Here is a 21,752-nt window from a genome sequence, read left to right on the forward strand (position 1 = left end):
AGATACATTCATCTTAGATTATAGAAAACTCAACAGTATTGTAACATTCCTGTATGACTAAGTACAAATTTATATTTTAGAATTATATTACAATTGGCACATTTATAATATATATATATTTCTTCTTAAATATAAGCTACCAAAAATTTAAATTTGGAGCTGGGCACAGTGCTACATGCCTATAATCCCAGAGCTTGGGGAGGCAGAGACAGGGAGATCTCTGTGAGTTTAAGACCAGGCAGGCTACAAAGTGAGTTCATGATAGCCAGGCTACATAGAGAAACTTTGTCTCAAAAAACAAAACTGAGACCAAAAAACAAAACCAAAACAAAAAAATTGAGATGTGATAAAATTTCTTTAAAAATTTTTTTTTTTCTGTAGCTCAGGCTAATTTGGAACTCACTAAGTAATCCAGGCTGGCCTTAAATCCACTGAAATTTCTCCAGCTTTGCTCTCCCTAGTCATGGGAACATAGGCATAAGCCAAACATGGTTAAAATGAAGGAACATCTCTCTGTCTCTCTCCTTCTCTCTCTCTCCATACATACACACACAGTGTGTGTACATGTCTCTTTATAACTTTTTCCATTAACTTTGGCAATAAAAATAAATAGGTGGAATTTAAAATCATATGAAACTTAAGGTGAAGATTAATGAAGAGCACAGTATCAAGGACTGAACCTAGAGTAAGTAATCAAGCATTTAACTAATGAGCAGAGAAGAAACAATCAGACAAGAAGCCTAAATAGTAGATGGCCAATAAAGGAGGACCATACAGAACATATGCTGTTCCACAAATCAAGAGAAGAAAGCAGAAGTATGAGATTTATCAAACATGCTCATGACAAGGAATGGACCAAATACTGCATTTGACAGTATGCTGTACACAATAATTTTGATAAAGGGGATGGATCTCATTTGGAAAAATGATGACAGAATGAAAGTTTAGGAAGTTGAATGGTAAACAGTAAAAAGAAATGTCCTGGGTTTTATTTGTGATCAATATGCATGATCACCAGCTTTCAAGAAGGGACTAAAAAAATGCTATTGTTTTTTTTTCTCCAAATGGTTACATTTATATATGTAAGCACTCACAGAAGTTCTTTCTTTCTTATTGAATTCCATATAAGTGTGCAATGAAATATGATCAATTTGCTCCCAATTTCTCCCCTCCAATTCCTTCCACATATTTTTCAATATGTTCCCCTCCAATATTTAAGTCTATTCTTTAAAAATAACCCATTACATTCTCACCAGCAATGGAGGAGGGTTTCCCTTTCTCCACATACTCTCTAGCATGTGCTGTCACTTGAGTTTTTGATCTTAGCCATTCTGATGGGTGTAAGGTGAAATCACAGGGTCATTTTGATTTGCATTTCCCTGATGACTAAGGATGATGAGCATTTCAGTGTTTCTCTGTCATTTAATATGCCTCTATTGAGAATTCTGTTTATCTTTGTACCCCATTTTTTAATTGGATTACTTGACCTGTTGCTTTATAACTTTTTGAGTTCTTTATATATTCTGGACAATGAAGGACCATGCACAGAGATAAACTAGAACTCCTGCATGGATGTAGCCTATGGCAACTCAGTCTCCAAGTGGGTACCCTAGTAAGGGGAACATGGCCTGTCTCTGACATGAACTCAGTGGCTGACTCTTTGTTCACTTCCCCCTGAGGGAGAAGCAGCCTTACCAGGCCACAGAGAAAGACAATGCAGCCAGTCCTGATGAGAGCTGATAGGCTAGGATCAGAAGGAAATGGAGGAGGACCTCCCCTATAAGTAGACTTGGGGAGGGGCATGAAAAGAAAAGAGGGAGGGAGAGGGGATTGGGAAGGGATGAGAGGGGTCCACAGCTGGGATACAAAGTGAATTAACTGTAAATAAATAAATAACTAACCTGCTAAGGCCAGTTAGTCTGCCAGTGCATGCATGGGTGGGAGGCCATCAGTGGGACATGAAACACCCAATACTTCAGAAAGACAAATTCCTTCAATAAAAACTTTCAGTTAAATAAAATTCCTTTAAGAACACACACTTTTATTAACAACCAGGTTTTCAATTGTTTACATACAAGATAATGATATATTTTATATATGTCATGTCATAAATTAAAATGTTCAAACATGTTGCTTAAAGTACAATTAATAAAGAATTGGGAACTTTTAGAACAGATATTTTTCCCCTATTTCCAAAATCTTCCAAGAGTCATTAGAAAGTTAGAATATTATGTAAACAAATATGATAAATGTGTCCCTTGTAACAAGACTCAGATTTAACAAACAGCATGAATGGTTGAGGAAAGTGTCCCTCTGTCATTCAGTTTGGCAGATATTTGTGTAATTCATTGGATGCATATAGTGAAGTTGGAAGACACAGACCATTGCTGCTAAGTTGAAAGCCTGTCTTTCCATTTAAAAGAACTGCATAGAGAACATACTTTGATGAATATCAAAGTTGAGTTCTAGTGCTTATATCTAATCAAGATCTTCTGGGCTGCTGTTTCTCAGGGTTTCTAAAGACATGTTTTCAGCTGAGGTGCTCTCTTCTTTTAAGGTCTGAGGCAGTGGAGAGTCAAGCCTGGAGTAAAAAGAAAATCAGGATAGTTACTTTAAGTTTTTTTTTTTTAATTTCTAATTACATTTTTAGTTTTTCCTTTTATTAAAAATACATTCTTGTGACCTCGTTATTTCAAAATATATGCTAAGACTCACAGCCAAACACTGAGTAAGTACAGGGAATCATATGAAAGAAGGGAGAGATAGAAAAACCTGGAGGGAACAGCAGCTCCACAAGGAGAGCAACAGAACCAAAAAATCTGGGCACAGGGGTGTTTTCTGAGACTGATACTCCAAACAAGGACCATGCATGGAGATAACCTAGAACCCCAGCACAGAATTAGCCCATGACAGCTCAGTGACAAGAGGGTTCCCCAATAATAGGAACAGGGACTGTCTCTGACATGAACTCATGGCTGGCTCTTTGATCACCTCCACCTGAGGGGGGAGCAGCCTTGCCAGGCTACAGAGGAAGACAATGTGGCCTGTCCTGATGAGACCTGATAGGCTAGGGTCAGAGGAAAGGGGAGAGGGACCTCCCCTATCATAGGACTGGGGGAAGGATATAGGAGAAAAAGAGGGAGGTTGGGATTGGGAGGGGATGGGGGATGGGGCTACAGCTGAGATACAAAGTGAATAAACTGTCATTAATATGAAAAACTAAAAAACCAAAAAAACAAAAAAAAAACCCTAAAAAATAGATTCCTTTTCTTACATAATATATTCTGATTACAGTTTTCCCTCCCTCTACTCCTCCTAGTTCCTCCCCTTTTTCCTTCCGATTCAGATCCACCAATTTCTGGCTGTCACTAAAAAACAAATTGGCTTCAAGGGATAATAATAAAGTAATGTAAGATCAAACAAATATGAACTCATCAGAATAGCACCAAACAAACCAAACAGACAAGAAGGCGCACGCACACACACACACACACTATCCCAAAATTAAAAAAAAAAAGAAAAACAGGAAAAGAAACAAACAAAAAACAAAACAAAAGAAACCAGACAAACTCATTCACACAGTGAGTCTCCTCCAAGAACTCTAAGGTGAACATTATTATACATATGCAAAAGATCTTTAAGGTAAAAGAAGAAGAAAATAAATAAATGAATGAATAAAATAAAAAATAAAATTAAATAATGGCGAAATAATCTGAACTTCAATGATGTTGTGTAGTTTGTTTTCTGTTGGAAATCTGTTGCTGGGTACGCAGCCTACCGGTAAGATCACCTATTGTCAGAGACAGCCCCGGTTCCCTTACCAGGTGATCCACTTGGAGACTGAGCCGCCATGGGCTACATCTGTGCAGGGGTTCTAGCTTATTTCCACACATGGTCCTTGGTTGGAGTATCAGTCTCAGAAGACTCCTGGTCCCAGATTATTTGGTTTTGTTGGTCTCCTTGTGAAGCTCCTGTCCCCTCCAGGTGTTACTATCCCCCTCTTCTTTCATAAGATTCCCTGCCCTGTGCCCAAAGTTTGGCTGAGTCTCAGCATCTGCTTTGATTCCTTGCTGGGTAGTCTTTCAGAAGCCCTCTGTGTTAGGCTCCTGTCCTGTTCCCTGTTTTCTCTATCTTCTGAGGTCCCTCCCATTTGCCTTTCTGAATGAGGATTGATCATTTTACCCAGGTCCTCCTTCTGGAGGGGACTGGAGTCCACAAGAAGAGCAATAGAACCTCCAAAAATCTGAGAACAGCAGTCTTTTCTGAGACTGATACTCCAACCAAGGACCATTCATGGAGATAACCTAGAACCCCTGCACAGATGTAGCCCATGGCAGCTCAGTGTCCAAATGGGCAGTCTAGGAAGGGGAAGAGGGGCTGTCTCTGACATGAACTCAGTGTCTGGCTCTTTGATCACCTCCCCCTGATCAGGGAGCAGCCTTGCTGGGCCACAGAGGAAGACAATGTAGACTGTCCTGATGAGACCTGATAGGCTAGGGTCAGATGGAAAGGGAGGAGGACCTGGGGAGGGGCATGGGAGGAAATGAGGGAGGGAGGGTGAGATTGGAAGGGGCTGAGGGAAAGAGCTACAGCTGGGATACAAAGTGAATAAATTGTAATAAATAAATAAATAAAAAGAAAAAGAAAAATCATAGCTTTCTTTTTATTTTTTTTAAAGCGTAATTTGTTTCTCCAATGAGACTCCAAAGAGGAAACTAATTTTCATTCGTAAATGGTTCTCAATTAGAGATAGCTTCTGGGTTAGGGATGGGGTTAGCTCTAGGACCCCATGTGGTACAGACCCATACAGGCCCTGTGCATGCTGCCTCAGTCTCTGTGAATTCACATGTGCATCCATAATGTTGATTTAGAAGGCCTTATTTCCTTAGTCTCACATCCCCTCTTGCTTCCTCATCTGCATGGTTAATCCCTGATGGGAGGCATTAGGTAGAAACATCTTGTTTATGGTTGAGGCTTTCGAGTTCTCTTACTTTTTGAATATTTTCTTGCTATGTGTCTCTGTATTTGTTTTCCTTCTTAAAATCTATGCTGTCTCTCTATTGTTGTACGCTCTCATCACATGACTTTCCTCTAGTAGTCAGCTGATCAGTTGAGTACCTGTATATAATCAATGACTCAATATCCATTGAAGATGTTAATGAAATATACTTGTTCACATAATTTATTGGTCTACATATTACACAGTAAACCAAATTTTATTTAGATTCTATTTAGATATATTAGTAAAACATCACTGGATTTGGTGTGTACGTGTAAGTATAGTTCCTATAAGACATTGAGAAACTGTTAGTGGCTAAATGTTGAATAAAGTATTAAGATATCCTGGTTACAGCAGAATAAAGAAACAATCCAAGGAAACCCAGAGATATTAGCTTTGTATGATTATGTTAAAATCCCTGCACTACATTTAGCTGCACAGATTATTAAAAATGAATTCACCATCCAGTCTTCCTTGGCCTCTTCACTATGCACAATTAACCATGACTGGCTACCTCTAACCTGGGACATGTCAAGCTTATGCCATATTATCCAAGGGCAGACAAGCTGGTTATGCCAAGGTGCTAGGTGTGAATGTTGTCATGATTGCAAGTACAACCCTCAGGGAATTAACGGTAAATGTAGATGCAACTACCACAGCATGCAACCAAATATCTAAAGTCTATTTCATAAAAGAAAAAATAATACTGTATAAACAACAGCTTATCATTATCTGCATGCACACACCCATTTTTCCCTGGTCTGAGAAGTCTTAATTGGGCAACTTTCTTGGGCAACGTAGATGTTTAGATATGAGGACAGATGAAGCACAGCAGGACATCTGCTTGCAGGGAGGATATTGTGGAGGGTGCTTACATGGGAACAGAGAAAAGGAAAGGCATCTAGAGTAGATGGCAAACATGGCTATCAGTGCTTTTCACTGGTCACTAAAGCAAATGGAGAAGTGGAAGAGAAACCCAGAGAAGAGCCTATCAAAGGAAAAACGTCCTGACATGAACAATGGAGCTCAAAACTGCAGAGGTGGATAAAGAAATGACCAAAAGGAGACAGAGGAGTGTTTCTAGACAGCAGCTAGGACATTGAGCATTTCTTTAAGTGTTTCTCTGCCATTTGATGTTCCTCTATTGAGATTTCTTTGTTTAACTCTGTACTCCATTTTTTAATTGGATCATTTGCTTTGTTGCTTTTTAACTTCTTTAGTTCTTTATATATTCTGGATATTAGCCCTCTGTCAGATATAGGGTTGGTGAAGATCCTTTCCCAGTCTGTAGGCTATTATTTTGTTCTGACGACAGTGTCCTTTGCTTTACAGAAGCTTTTCAGTTTCATGAAGTCCCATTTATTGATTGGTGATCTTAGAGCCTGTGCTGTTTGTGTTTTGTTCAGGAAGTTGTATCCTGTGCCAAAGAGGTCAAGGCTCCTTTTCTTTTAACCCTTTTAGTGTGTCTGGTTTCATGTTGAAGTCTTTGATCCACATGGGCTTTAGTTTTGTGCAGGGTGATAAATATGGATCTATTTGCATTTTTCTGCATGTAGACATCTAGGTAGATCAGCACCATTTGTTGAAAAGGCTGTCTGTCTTTTTATTTGGTGTGGATTTATTTCCAGGTCTTCTATTCGGTTTCATTGATCCAACATTCTGTTTTTATGCCAATACTATGCAGTTTCTATTACTATTGCTCTGTGGTACAGCTTAAGATCAGGGATGGAGATACCTCCAGATGATCTGTTGTTGTACAGGATTGTTTTGGCAATTCTGGGTTTTTTGTTTTTCCATATGAAGTTGAGAATTATTCTTTGAAGGTCTGTAAAGAACTGTGTTGGTATTTTGATGGGAACTGCATTGAATCTGTAGCTTGCTTTTGTCAGAATGGCCACCAGAGAGATACAAATCAAAATGACCCAGACCTTACACCCATTAGAATGGTTAAGATCAAAAACTCAAGTGACAATATATGCTGGAGAGGATGTGGAGAAAGGGGAACCCTCCTCCATTGCTGGTGGGAATGTAAACTTGTACAACCACTTTGGAAATCAGTCTGGTGCTTTCTCAGACAATTAGGAATTGGGCTTCCTCAAGATCCAGCTATATCACTCTCAGGCATTTATCTAAAATATGCTCAAGTACACAACAAGGATATTTGCTCAACCATGTTCGTAGCAGCTTTATTCATAATAGCCAGAACCAGAAAACAACCCAGATGTCCCTCAACAGAGGAATGGCTACAGAAATTATGGTACATTGACACAATGGAATACTACTCAGCAGTTAAAAAGAAGGAAATCATGAAATTTGCAGGTAAATGGTGGGAACTAGAAATGGTGGGATCATGCTGAGTGAGTTCTCCTTGAAGTAGAAAGACACACACAGTATATACTCACTTACAAGTGGATACTAGACCTATAATATAGGATAAACATACTAACATCTGTACACCTGAAGAAGGTACATCTGTATACCTAAAGAAACTAAGCAAGAAGGAGGACCCTGGGTAAGATGATCAATCCTCACTCAGAAAGGCAAGTGGGATAGACACTGGAAGAAGGAGAACACAGGAAACAGGGCAGGAGCCTACCTCAGAGGGCCTCTGAAAGACTCTACCCAGCAAGGTATCAAAGCAGATGCTGACACCCATAACCAAACTTTGGGCAGAATGCAGGAAATCTTATGAAAGAAGGGGGAGACAGTAAGACCTGGAGAGGACAGGAGCTCCACAAAGAGAACAACAGAACCAAAATATCTAGGCCCAGGGTCTTTTTCGAGACTGATACTCTGACCAAGAACCATTTGTGTATATAACCTAGAACTCCTGCTCAGATGTAGCCCATGGCAGCTCAGTACCTAAGTGGGTACTGAGTAAGGGGAACAGGGACTGTCTCTGACATGAACTCAGTGGCGGACTCTTTGATAACTTCCCCCTGAGGGGGGGGGGGCAGCCTTGCCAGTCCACAGAGTAGGACAATGCAGTCAGTCTTGATGAGACCTGATAAGCTGGGTCAAACAGAAGGGGAGGAGGACCTCTCCTATCAGTGGACCGGAGAGGGGCATCTCCTATGAGATTAAGAAGGGAGGGTGGGGTTGGGAGGGAATGAGGGAGGAGGTTACAGCTGGGATACAAAGTGAATAAACTGTAATTAATATAAAAAATAAAAATTTAATTAAAAAAAGATAGCAGCTGGAGCTGTTGTTACTTGAGCCAAATTCTGGCTCTCACTGTAATGTTTACTTCTGAAGCTTATACTTTCGGTCAATTATTTCACCCATTATTAACTATCTGGTCCTGAGAAAAAGAATCTGGAAGGATACTATTATGCTTAAGATTTATCATAGAGAAGAGAAAATAGTGTTTTCTCCCAGGATGAAAGAGTGTTAAACTCCCAGATAGCAGCCATCACATATTCACTGCTGAACCATCATCCAGCCATCTCAGCAAGGTAGCTTGAAGGCACTGTTCTGCTTTTGTTAAAAAAGTCCATACAGTAAAGCTCTGTTTTACTCTTTTTTCTCCCTGGGTTTGAGCGGTGGCATATGAATATCTCCCTGCAAGCGCACATACAGCACACACAGCAGTATATAAAGTGAACATTTAAAAAACCCACATACTGTGAAGCATTGCTGAAGCATGTCAGTAATCCTAGAACACAGGAGATGAAGGCAGTAAGGTTACATGTTTGAGGTAGCCTGGGCTAGATCTGTCTTAAACAAAACTAAATAGACATCAAATATCGAATGATTTAACTTCAGGATGCATCAACTCAAGTTTTCATGAAAAACCTAAAAAAAGGCCCACAGAAAACAGCAAAACCCTACACAAAGGAACAGCAAAACTGAATCAAAATATAAGGTACCCGCTAAGATTATGCAACCAGACAACTATCAAACCAACTTTAACATAGTTCCTTTCATGTATTTTACAAGAAAATTTATGAATTGTTAAGCTCAATATATTACCATTATTTAAATATAATACATAAAGAATGAATATAAAGATTTGACATCGCCTAGTTACTGGTTTATTTCCAAATTAGAAATTAGTACTTTGAAATATATCAAATTTTAGGATGGGAACAGTGGCTGAACAATTTCTAGCTGACCTTATAAAAACCAAGGCTTCTCCTAAACAAATTAAGGGACCGAAGTCATCAGGACGCAGTAAAAGCAGAGGCTCACACTGTCTGGAATTCACAGGTCTAGACGTGTCACTTAACTGGCCCAAGAAAGTGAAAAAGGAGAGGCAGACTGGCAACCAATGTGGTAAAGAGGAGCATTAGTTGGTTTCAATTAAACTCATAGCTATCTCTGAATCCTCATGGCACTGCTATTTAAACATGGGCAAGAAGAACATACAAATTACCCTTGAAGCATATGATGTTGAATAAAACAAGAGAAGAATAACAAAAGTAGCTATATTTAACCCTATAATGCACTTAATAATTTATAGACATTCTAAAGAATAAAAATCTCCGTAAAACTATCTACAATAGATTTAAAAATGAGATTATCGGGAACTAATGTATGGCTAGCAGGTAAAAACATCTGCCACATGAGACTGATGACCTGAGTTGGATCCCTGGAACCCACCATAATGGTAGATGGAGAGAACCAAAACCACAAAGTTGTCCTCTGAGTTCTGCATATAATTTAGTTTAAAAACCAACCATTGGATAACTACACCCATAATCCCTATGGATGGAAGCGCTTGTACAGACATTTCATAAAAATAAACTGAACAATTTCTGATGCCTGATAGACTTATTTGGATAAATAATATTGTTCGGGGCAAGCAGGTAATTAGTAGACTAGCTTCCTCATGCTTTAAAAACCTGTCTTGAATATCTTCAGCTCCACTTTGTGTACTTACTGGTTTGTATTGGCACAGGAGGTATTTGCTTCTGTTGCTCAATGAACTACACATGAAACCTTCTTGGGAGGGTTCTGCTTTATTTTACCTGGCAACCTGTTTGGCACGCAAATTTTCCAGTGGTTGCATATATTAATGACAAATGACAGCATGAATGATGCAGACAGTGCTGAGGAGAGGCTTGCTAAAGTCAGACAGCTCACCACCACACATCAGTGGATGTGGTACCAAGCAGCCAGGCAGCACAGCCAGGGTGTTAGGCTCTGTCTTCCTCACTCTAACATCAACAGTGCTTATTCCACACCAGTTCATGGGGACTATTGATTTCTGTGTTTCCTACAGGGGATGCTGCTATTCTCAGGAGGGCAGCATGAGTGTGACTACGGTTTGTCTCAAAAACTGTCTCTTGAGATGTACTTTAAAAAGGAAGGAGACCTGTGGTGTAAATGTTACTAACTCCTCTAATTATGGAAGATAGTACATAACAGAAGACATAAAAATCCCTCTGTAATTAAATTTTTAAGTAAAATGAGAGCAAAAAATATGTAGTTTTCTGTATTATGTAGAAAATTATATTATATATATGTATTTGCACAAATATGTGTGCACATATGTGCACATACATAGATGCTCATGTGTCTAGAACAGGTGTAGAAGAATTTGGAGTGCCAGAGATCATAGCTGCATGACTGGGAAACAGGGATGACTGGTGCTAGATAGCCTCCTAAAATTCATGTCTATTTAAAAAAAGCAACCTACTCAACAATTGCATTTTTTAAAGTGTTTAAAGAAAAAAACAAACAAAAGAAAGCTTGTTTACCAGGGTTTCCAAAAGAGTCTGGCACTGGGTGCTCTTTTCTCTCCGTCTCTTAAGCATCAGCATTCCAAGAAACCAATGTTCTCTGAACAGTCAACATGGGCTTGCTTCCCTGAGGATACAATCTATTGACTTGAACTCCAGAATTTAATAGTCCAATCAAAGGAAATGGAACCACAGAAAATGAACTCCACATTTAGCCAAGCCTAATGCTGGAGCCCGAGTAACTGCATGGTGAGATGGTCATAGGAGCTGTGGAAGGCCGTGCTTTCTCATGAACCCAGGGCCAAGGATGGCTTCCCCATGGTGTGCAAGGAGCTGCTCTAATTCCCATGGCTGACACTATGACCCACACAGTGTGGCAACAATTCCATCACCTGACAGTTAGGAGCTAGTTAAAACCAGGAAGCTGCCGGAATATGCAGTCCTTTGCAGGTGGAGAAGAAACTGTTTCGTCTTCTAGAAATCTCTCCCACTTTCAAGGTGGGAGAGTACACATTATCACCTCACTACCACTTTAATGCTGCTGACATTTTCACTTTCTCTCACTTTTCCTCCTGATTCTACCACTTACTGATTTCACTAGATTCACCTGGGTAATCCAGTATTGTATTTGTGCTAATCTAAAGCTAGTTTATTTGCAACCTCAACTCGCCCATGAACTTAAATTTTGGGTCCATTTGGTCAAACATAGCCTCTGAGTCCAGGGATTAAGAATTTGGTCATTTTGGAGTGGAGCATTATTCTGCTATCATTCCACCATTCAATTTGTTAGGGCTCAATGTTGCTCCAACCTACCAGGCTAAATACATTTCAGGAAAGGTGATTAGAGGAGGAGGAGTAAGAGCAGGGTATGTAAAGCCCAGAGCTGAAAAACTAAACTAATCGTGGACTGGTTGGTGACAGGAGGTCCACAAAAAGACCTACAGGGCCAACTAACCAGGCCTAGAGGGGCTTGCTGAGACTGAAGCATCAACCAAGGGCTATGCAGGAACTGGACCTAGGTCCCCTACAAGGATGTAGCAGATGGGTAGCTTAGGATTGATGAGTTCTGTAGTAACAGAAGTGGGGATTGCTTTGAACACAGACTCACTTGCCAGCTTTTGATCACTTTCCCCTGGCAGGACTATCTTGCCTGGCCACAGGGAAAGAAAACACCTCTCAGCCCTGATGCAACTTGATGAGCTGGGGTGGATGGGAAAGGGAGCTCCCCTTTTCTGAGGAAGAGGGGGAGTGAGAAGGAGGGAAAGTGGGACTGGGAGGGGCGGAGGGATGGGGATACAACCAGGATGTAAAGTGAATAAAAAATTTTAATTAAAAAAAAAGAAAAGAGAAAGGCATCTGCCAGATACATGCAAGATGACCCAAAAGATCACAGAAAATACATTTGGGATCATCTCTAGAGATTAATGGAACCAGAATCATTGACATGGCCTGGCCAAAGGTTTTCTTACTTTAAATTATGAGTCTACACAATTACTTTTTGAAGTACTTTCTGAGTTTATATATTTTTTTTTATTCTAACACTTTTATTTCTTACAGCCAATAAGAGTTCCAGAACACATAAGTAATAAATACCAAGCAAGGGGTACAACAATTTGTTTCCTCTTTTCTTCCTTCCTCCCTGCTTCCTTTCCCTGACTATCCTCCCTCCCATTCTCTTTCCCTTTCATCTTTGTTCCCTTCTCTTCTTATACTCCAATACATGTTCCTCTTCCTCAATTTTTCTTCTCTTTCTTTCTTTAAGATTTTATCAGAATCTTAGGAAAGTTTTGTTCTTCTTAGTGAGTTAAAAATAATGGTACTTATTTTATCACAGCATGGCCATCTGTTAAATAATTTCTTCATACCAAGCCCCAAATGTATACATTTTATGTGTATGACACTGTGTATACATAGATGTATTTACATTTTTATCAGAAATAATTACATTTCAATTCTGCAAGACCTTTCTATAATTTTTAAGAATCAAGAAAAATGCACTTAAGGAGTAAAATTCAAAATGAATGTTCAGGAACAAAATTTTTTTTGCAGTGTTCATCCAACTCTGTGTACATAAGAGCAATCAAGGAAGCCTGACAGGCCAGAGGCATGAAAATTTCCAGGCCATTTGACAATATATCTGGAGATTTATTTCTGTCAGTATTTTAGTCTTCATTGGTACTAATCTCCCTGTTTTAGGACTGATGGTGAATTTCAAATAGAAAAATATTTAATAAGAGTAGTCTCTTTCTTTAAAAAATATTCTTTTTTTCTGTATGTTTTGAGGTATGAATGAGAAATGAAAATATTACAGCTTAGGAATAAATAACTTTGACTGATTCATTATTATAATGTCACCATCTCTGGAAACTCCAGCTATATGTTAACTTTTATGAGCCTCAGAGTTTCTTTACTAGTAGAAGCATATCATAACTTATTTTAGAAGAGGTGTGAGGAGATAGAACATAACCATAACTATATCTATGTATACACAGTGACATATACATAAAATGTATAAATTTGGAATTTATACATTTATATATTTAGAGTTCATTTTAGTGCTTTCAGTCCATTTTACTGCCATGTTTGAAAGAGACAAGTTGTGGTTAATGAATGAATGGTCTTTCAGTCTTCATGGCTGTGGTCTCAATAGGAATGCTGGTACATTTCTAGGCACACACATTCTCAGATCCCAACCATCCTAAGACTCTAGGATATTGAATTTTCCCTTTACATGATTCAGTAAGTTATCATTCCTTATTGTTGCTAATTCTTTTGGAGTGTTTTAAATGTAAATATCTTCTAGTAGGCCACTGAAAAACAAGTCAAAGATGAAATACAATCTGCTCCACATACCTCTCACATCAAGAGGGGATTACCTACCACTCTCTCAATAATCAACTAAGAAACAGAATCAATCAGTAACAATTAAAATATTAAAGCAAAAAAAATAACACTTGTTTGGAATTAGAAAAATTACATATATAAAATTTACCCCATAAAAACTTAAGAAAAAACCCATGGAAAATATTCACCTTGGTTCCCTAGTCTGCTCATAATAACCTTTAAATGTGTATGTAACTTCTAACTTCTTCCAAACTATTATTCTACAGGAAAAAAAAATACTTAATTACCGTAAGTGGACTTCTAAAGTACACTTTTTGTTTTTTCATAACAGAAGGTTTGTCAGAAAAGAAAAAGAACGTTTGATATTTCCCATTCTACCATTGAACACTTTTCTAAAGGTGGACAGTTTGTAACTAACTATCAAAAACCCCTTACAGAACTATTCATAACAGCTGGAATTTCTTTACAGCAGCAACCATGGCTTCTACGAGTTATTTTTTTTTTAATATGTCGAAAACTTAAAACGTAAGAAATGCTTTTTTTTTCTATAAAGTTCATTTGAAACTCAAGATACATTTTTCAATTAATAACACATACAAAGACTTGACCTATGACATAGATGAATTATTAGAAAATAGTACTCATAAGAACTTAACCAACAGCAAAACATCAGAATGTGTTTTTCATATATTCCTTCCTTCAACATTTTAAAGTCTCAGGCATTATGTTAGCTCTTGATAGAAAAGACTGAAACAAATCTTGTACTTTGACAATCTTCTCATTGAACTGAGCAAACATATAATTAAACAACTAATCCAGGCTGATGATGACAAAGGTGAGAAGTATTGACTTGTAGGGTTTAAAGCTCATTTAAGCCTGATATACACTGCTAAGGAGAGGCCTTCCTTTTCTTTAGGGAAGGCCCCTCTGTATTTAGAGTTATATAAATCCCACAAAATGCTATGTGAGTAATCTACAGGATATTTATCACTTACCCCAGCAGAGATACTTTGCTGTTATTGATTCAAAGCAATTGTTATTCATAACAGCAATAAAGTTTTTGTCACTCTAAGCAACTTTATAACAAAATAGTTAACTGATATATCAGTCCACTGAATATTTGTAGGAGATTTTTATGTGTATTCTCAGTCTATTTTATTATACTCACACATTACTAGATCCTTCTTTCCAGACAAACTCAAAGCAAATAGCTAAAATTTTAGTGAGAGTTTATAAGCCGTTTTTACTTTTGTATGTTTCTTAGGCATACAAAATTTGATTACTATATTCTAATGATGGATGAGAACACTGTGGCTCTCGGGTTCCATCTAAAGCCACCGTGCTGACCTTTCTATATTATCTTTTGCCTTGCTTTAATTTGTGTTCAGTCATAAATACCATAAAATAGTAATCCAATATCTGGCATAAATAAATACCATATTTCCTATGATTTTTAAGAAGATTAAAAGCTCAAGCACAGACTTTCTAGATCCAATATGAACCACATTTGTTTTTCTGTTTGCTATCTAGTACATCTGTAACGAAGACCTGAAAATTCAAAGAAGGAATTAATGATCATATTCCGTACCTTCACCTACTGTCATTTTAGTGTATAATCTTCAAAAATTATAGCTATAGCTATATATACATTATATATTTATAATATATTTGTACTAGTTTATACCAAAAAATTATGAATAACACTTTCTCTTAACAATTTATTAGAGGCTGCCTTTTGAAAAATAGAAAGCCTGCATAAGCACTTTTAATAGCCTCATACTTATTTCTCAACTTGAAGTGTCCTAAAAGTAAAATAGATTCTTTTTAAAATTTATTTTCTATTATTTGTATGCATGTACTCTGTGTGCATGAGCGGGTGTGTGTTCCATAGTACATGTGTAGGTATCAGATGACTTGGGGGACTGTTCTCTCCTTCTAACCTGGGTCACAAGAACTGCACGTAGGTCATCAAGCTTGTGAAACAATCTCTTTAACATATGGATCCATCCTGATGCCCCTAAAGTTATTCCTGATCAACAGTAAAACAAAATGTAAACAATTTAAATACTAATATAAATTAAATATAAAAATAACCATTTCAATGAACACTTAAATATATTCATTTTAGGGGTAATGCTTCAATGGCAAAAGCTCTTTCTAACTAGAAAGGTTGAATGTAGCTCTATGTTTCTAAAGTTCTAGAAACGCCACAGGAAGCAGCTTGTGGGAATACCATATGTGATTTTTACAGCCTGGAAATTGAATTATTTTTTTAACTTTTATTAATTACACTTTATTCACTTTGTAACCCCCTATAAACCCCTCCCTCCTCCCCTCTTAATCCCACCTCCCCTCCCCCTTTTTCACGCATGCCTCTCCCCAAGTCCACTGATAGAGGAGGTCCCCCTCTCCTTCCTTCTGATCTTAGTCTATCAGATCTCATCACGAGTGGCTGCATTGTCAACTTCTGTGACCTGGTAAGGCTGCTCCCCTCTCAGGAGAAGGTGATCAAAGAGCAGGCCAATCAGTTTATGTCAGAGGAAGTCCTTCTTCCTATTACTATGAAACCCTCTTGGACACTGAACTGCCATGGACTACATTTGTGCAGGGGTTCTAGGATATCTCCATGCATGGTACTTGGTTGGAGTATGAGTCTCTGGAAAGACCCCTGTGTTCAAATTTTCTGTTTCTGTTGCTCTCCTTGTGGAGTTCCTGTCCTCTCCAGATCTTACTACTTCCCACTTCTTACATAAGATTCCATGCACTCTGCCTGTCAGTTGGAAATTGAATTATTTAATGCAGTTCTATTTTGATAGTATGTAATTATTACTATACAAAGATGTGAGTTGTGAACAGCTATAGCTGATGGAAACAACAACTAAATAACCATATAAGCTGGGAAGAAGGGTTAAATCGTGAGGAAGTAGAGATGGTACTTAGTAAAATAGTGCACACTACTAACACGGGAGTGGTGTAAATTTATTCTGCTTCTTTTTGAGGGCTACTGCACTCTCCCGACCCTCTCTCTCTCTTTAAAAATTTATTTTTTATGTATATGAGTGTTCTATCTGCATTTACATCTACCAGAAGAGGGAATCAGTTCACATTATGGATGGTTGCAAGCCACCATGTGGTCGCCGGGAATTGAACTTATGACCTTTGGAAGAGCAGACAGTGCTCTTAAACTGCTGAGCCATCTCTCCAGCCCCCCACCCTCTCTCTTAACATGTAGCCACAACAGTGTTCTGTAGATCTCACAAACATTACTGCAAGTGAAAGTTTTTTATTTTTAAAATTCTATTTTGGAGGTAGAACCCGATAAGGCTGCTGCTGGCCTTGAACTCACTATGTACCTGTGTATCACTGGATTTCTGACCCTCCTGCCCCTTCAGTACTGGCATTACAATTGTGCACCACCATATTGGTTTTGGGTGCTTGGGATCAAGTCCAGGGCACACTTCAAGGTTACCTCCTGAGCTTAGATCCACAGATACCTTTTACTCATGTTTCCCTTGGGAAACTCAGAACCTGTCATCTTACTAGTGATAGGTGGACTGTCGTATCTATATAGACCTGTGTGGAGGTAAAATTTCTTTCGTGCACATGAAATAAATGGTTATTATTCATTTTGAAATAAGAAACAAGTTTTTATTGCTTAGAATCTACAAAGTTCTGAGCTTAATATAGAGATGAACACGAGTTAAAAATAAATGTAACCTATTCTTTGTGTTTATCATAGTGATATTTAAGCTCAAATATGTACGATTATAGTTTGACATCACTCAGAGAACACATATAATTGAAATAAGATATACAAAAGAAATAGTTTTCAACTTTTCTCCATGTGAATGAAAAGGTATCTTAGATGTTTTTGTGCACCCTGAAGCTTCTTTCCCCACTTTTCTTCTTGGTTTGCTGGTTTGGCGATCTCATTTCATGTACTACATGAAATATTATGGAAACTCACTGAAAAGTATTTACTAATCTTATGCCAAGCTCCTTATAAGAACAATAATGCCATGCTCTTATAGTGTCTATTTTTCAGATGAAAATGAAACCAAAAACACAAGAATAGTGATTAGCCAGGGCCTCACAGCTTAAAAAGTGACCAAGGCAGTAGCTGAACCCAGGTCTTCCTATATACCCTCATGCTCTTAACCATGTTTTCTTTTCCTGTTTTCCTCTATTCTTCGGCTTTCACCCTGTTATTATGGGCTGAAGTTCTACCTAGGAAATGTCATCTAAAATGCTGCATCCTTCAATGTCCCTTAGAACATGTACAATGTAGACTGTACCTGAGTACTCTGAACACTTACTCATGTCCAATATCACTAGAGAAATATTTAAAACTTTTTATTTAGTCTTCTCTCATATATTAAATCCCAGACTGTGGTTCCCTTGACCTTCTCTCTTCCCCATCCCACCTCCAAGTCTCCATTTCCTTTCAGAAAATGGCAGGCTTCACAGGGATATCAATCAAACATGGCATATCAGGTTACAATAAGACTAGGCACTTCTCCTCATAGTAAGGCTGGGCTAGACAAGGCAATCCAGTGGGAGGACAACGTCCCAAAAGAAGGCAACAACATCAGAAACAGCCCCCATCTCTCTGTCAGTCATACAAGAAACACCAAGCTACACAACTATAACATATATACAGAAGGCCTAGGTTAGACCTATACAGGCTCCCTGCTTGTCAGTTCAATCTCAATAAGTCCCTAGGAGTCCAGGTTAGTTGACTATGTGGGTTTTCTTGTGGTTCCTTGATCCACACAAAAGAAATATTTTAACATATACTAAACCCATGATACCAAGAACAACATGGTTATGTGCTATCTCATTAACTATGATGTATGCAATTCAAACTAGGACTGTTTATATAGCTAATTCCCCTTTAACACAAAAATTGCTTACAGATTATAAACGCTATTTGTAAAAGTCATTAGCATCTCCATCTTTACTGACAAATACTTAGCAAACATCCAAAAGAGAATTATGCATTACTGGATGTTGTCTGCATAATATAAAATTGACGTGGTCTCTGCCTTCTTTGAGCTCACAATCTAAAACAGATGTCATGGTATGAATGAATACTCAAAGATCAAGGTGCCTTCACTGCATCTGCTCAGTGACAGAAAAACATTTCATGAAATGTTTACATTATAGTTCAGTAACAGTGCAAGTTTTGTGTTTTGTTGGAGTGTATATATAAGAATAAATTTTACATTCAAACATCGCTAAGGTATAAATTTTATAAATGCAAAGTTTTGTCTCTCTACGAAATGAAGAGTTTGCATCTGTCTCTCTAGGACTTTTCAGAAGAACGCAGTTGTCAATCAGCACATAAAAGCGACTGTACACATGTTGGACAGATGGTCTGTGTAAAATAATCCAGAGTTTCACAGATGAGTCACTGAGAATGTAATTATACATCAGCCCTGCTTTATTAGTGACAGGTCAACTTAGACAAAGCCATATGGAACAGTCCAACAAGAAGTCATAGAAAATTTAAAAGTGGCTACCTAGAGTTGTTCAAGCCATAACTCTGCTTGTGCTGTTTTGCTTTATTATATTTGTGACAAGGTAAGTGATGACTGTGTTTCCAATAAAATGTCTTTGAGATAGGCATATGTTGCCATCTCATATTAGTAAAGATTATGGCAAAAGAATTTATATTATATTACCTTGTCTTGAGCAAAATTAAAACATTTAGTGGCCACAAAAATGCTTGCCTATATAATTAATGGCAGTTAAGGCAAAAAATTCATTTTTAATATCTCAGAATATAAGCTTGGTACAATTATATTTTATTTATGCTTATAGTTTAAGTGCTAAATATATATAAATCTCTCTCTCTAGCTATCTATCTATTGCAGATAAACACATGTCAACTTTGTTATGAAATATCCACACTTTATAACACCAGCCCTTAGAGCATTAAGGGATATTATTCTGTTTCATAAACCTATTGGCCTACTTATATAAGCAATTTACTTCCTTCAAGTGTTAGAAAACCATATGACAAATAAAAATATTTATTTACTGGAAGTCTTTTAAGAATTCAATTTTCTGTTTTAAAGAGACTATTTAAAAGCAGCACACCAAGGGGGAAAAGATGGCGGCGCCAGGAGAACACTGCCTCTGAGGTGCGGGACATTTCCCGTACAGCGACCAAGAGATTAAACTCTGGGCCCTAAAACAACAGTGATCGTGTTCCCAGGTGAGAGGAAACCCCCTCTCATGGGAACCAGTCGGGTCCACGCTCAGGTCCCCAGCCAGAACCCGAAAGAGATCCTGCTTCGCGCAGGCACAAGGTCACCGGACCAGAGCCACACACCTGCGTGTCCCGATTACTTCCCAGGCTGATCAGTGAGCACCACACCAGAGACTGGGAGTCCAAGTCACGAGAAAACTCCACAGGGAAGGAAGGAAACAATACTGACTTGGTTCACCCAGTCTTTCCCTGGAAAAAGTCTTACAGACCGGCGGGTATGAGCCACCATCACTGAACTGGGATCCAGCTGAAAGCACAGACAGCTGCTGCGTGCCAACTCTCCAGCACAGACAGGGCTGTGCACCTCAGGGCAACAGATGGAGTCCCTGTCGGGAGAGAACTCCACAGGGAAAGAATCAAAGGGGACTGACGTAGGCCACCCAGTATATCCCTGGAATAGGTCCCGCAGAATGGCCCAAACCAGGGACCTGCTGTGCACCAGATAGCCTGCTGTTACCAGGAGAGTGGTACTCACACGGCACAGATTACCGCTTGGATACTGGGGCACAGAGCCCCAACCTCAGACCTACAAAAGCCCAGGATCCCTGAGATCAACCCCCAGATACTGTTCCAAGGGGCAACCAGTTATCCCTAACAAAACCGACCAAACCACGGGACACACAGGTTACAGCAGCAGATCACTAAATTTACAGCAAGAAACCCAGAAGCACGGCAGCTGTCCTCAGGACTTCTCCAGGTGAGAGGAGAATGCTCTCAACTAACAAGGACCACAGTTAGCACTCAGGTCTCTATGCCTGAGGTGAGCTGTGGCAACTCCTGAAAAACACAGCCATAAAGTGACCATACCCAAAAAACTGAGGAGGCTTCCTTTAGGAAAAACCGTCTTCCTGCCAAAGGGATTCTCTTCACCACAGGATTCCAGGAACCACCAGAAACTAACCCCAAATACCTACGATAGCCCAATGGGTAGAGGCCAGCGTAAAAGCTCAACCAACAAAAGACAAAGCAATATGGCATCTCCAGAACCCAGTAATCCAAGGGCAAGTAGCCCTGGTCACCCCAGCATAAATGAAATTCAAGAAGATGACCTAACAACTATGCTCATGAAGAGGATAACAGAGGAAACAAATAAAATACGTAAAGACCTAGAGGAAGATAAACTCAAACAGATTATGGCCATCCGTAAAGAAATACAGGAAGATAAAAACAAGCAGATTATGGCCATCCGTAAAGAAATACAGGAAGTTGCAGCCAAACAGTTTGTGGCCTTTAGAGAGGAAATGCTTAAATCACTGAAAGAAATAAAAGAAACAGAGGATTATTCAAACAAACAGCTGAAGGAATTGATGGAAAAACAGGAAAATACAGTCAGACAGGTAAGGAAATCAACAAAACGGCTCAAGATCTGAAGACAGAATTGGAAAAATTAAAGAAAACACAAATGGAGGAAATTGTGGAGAGAAAGAACTTAGGGAAGAAAACAGGAACTACAAAGGTTAGCATAACCAATAGACTAAAAGAGATGGAAGAAAGAACCTCAGGTGTGGAAGATACAATGGAAGAAATAGATGTATCTGTCAAAGAAAATGTTAAATCTAAAAACATTCCTGACACAGACTGTCCAAGAAATCCAAGACAACATAAAAAGACAAAACCTAAGAATAATAGAAATAGAGGAAAAAGAAGATTCCCTCCTCCAAGGCCCAGAAAATATTTTCAACAAAATCAGTGAAGAAAATTTCCCCAACTTAAAGGACAGGCCAATAAGAATACAGGAGGGCCTACAGAACACCCAATAATTTAGACCAGAAAAGAAAATCCTCCCGTCACATAATAATAAAAACAGTAAGTAGACAGAACAAAGAAAAAATACTAAAAGCTGCAAGGGAAAAAGGCCAAGTAACATAAAATGGCAAACCCATTAGAATCACACCTGACTTTTTAACAGAGACTATGAAAGCCAGAAGGGCCTGGACGGATATCATACAGA

The 21,752-nt window shown here is 38.6% G+C and overlaps 1 protein-coding gene across 3 annotated transcripts in view; it reads right to left on the bottom strand.

Moving 5' to 3' along the window:
- Nucleotides 1-2,020: 2,020 nt before the first annotated feature.
- Nucleotides 2,021-21,752, bottom strand: part of Xrcc4 (X-ray repair cross complementing 4) — a 219,191-nt gene continuing 199,459 nt past the window's right edge. For all 3 annotated transcript variants that reach the window (XM_055625807.1, XM_055625805.1, XM_055625806.1), the window contains one exon: nucleotides 2,021-2,581. In XM_055625807.1, coding sequence (XP_055481782.1) covers nucleotides 2,479-2,581 — 103 coding nt within the window. In that variant the 3' untranslated portion in view covers nucleotides 2,021-2,478. The remainder of the gene's footprint in view (nucleotides 2,582-21,752) is intronic.

This window comes from Psammomys obesus, unplaced genomic scaffold (genome assembly GCF_907164565.1).
Source record: "Psammomys obesus unplaced genomic scaffold, mPsaObe1.curated_primary_1811, whole genome shotgun sequence".
Lineage (NCBI taxonomy): Eukaryota > Metazoa > Chordata > Mammalia > Rodentia > Muridae > Psammomys > Psammomys obesus.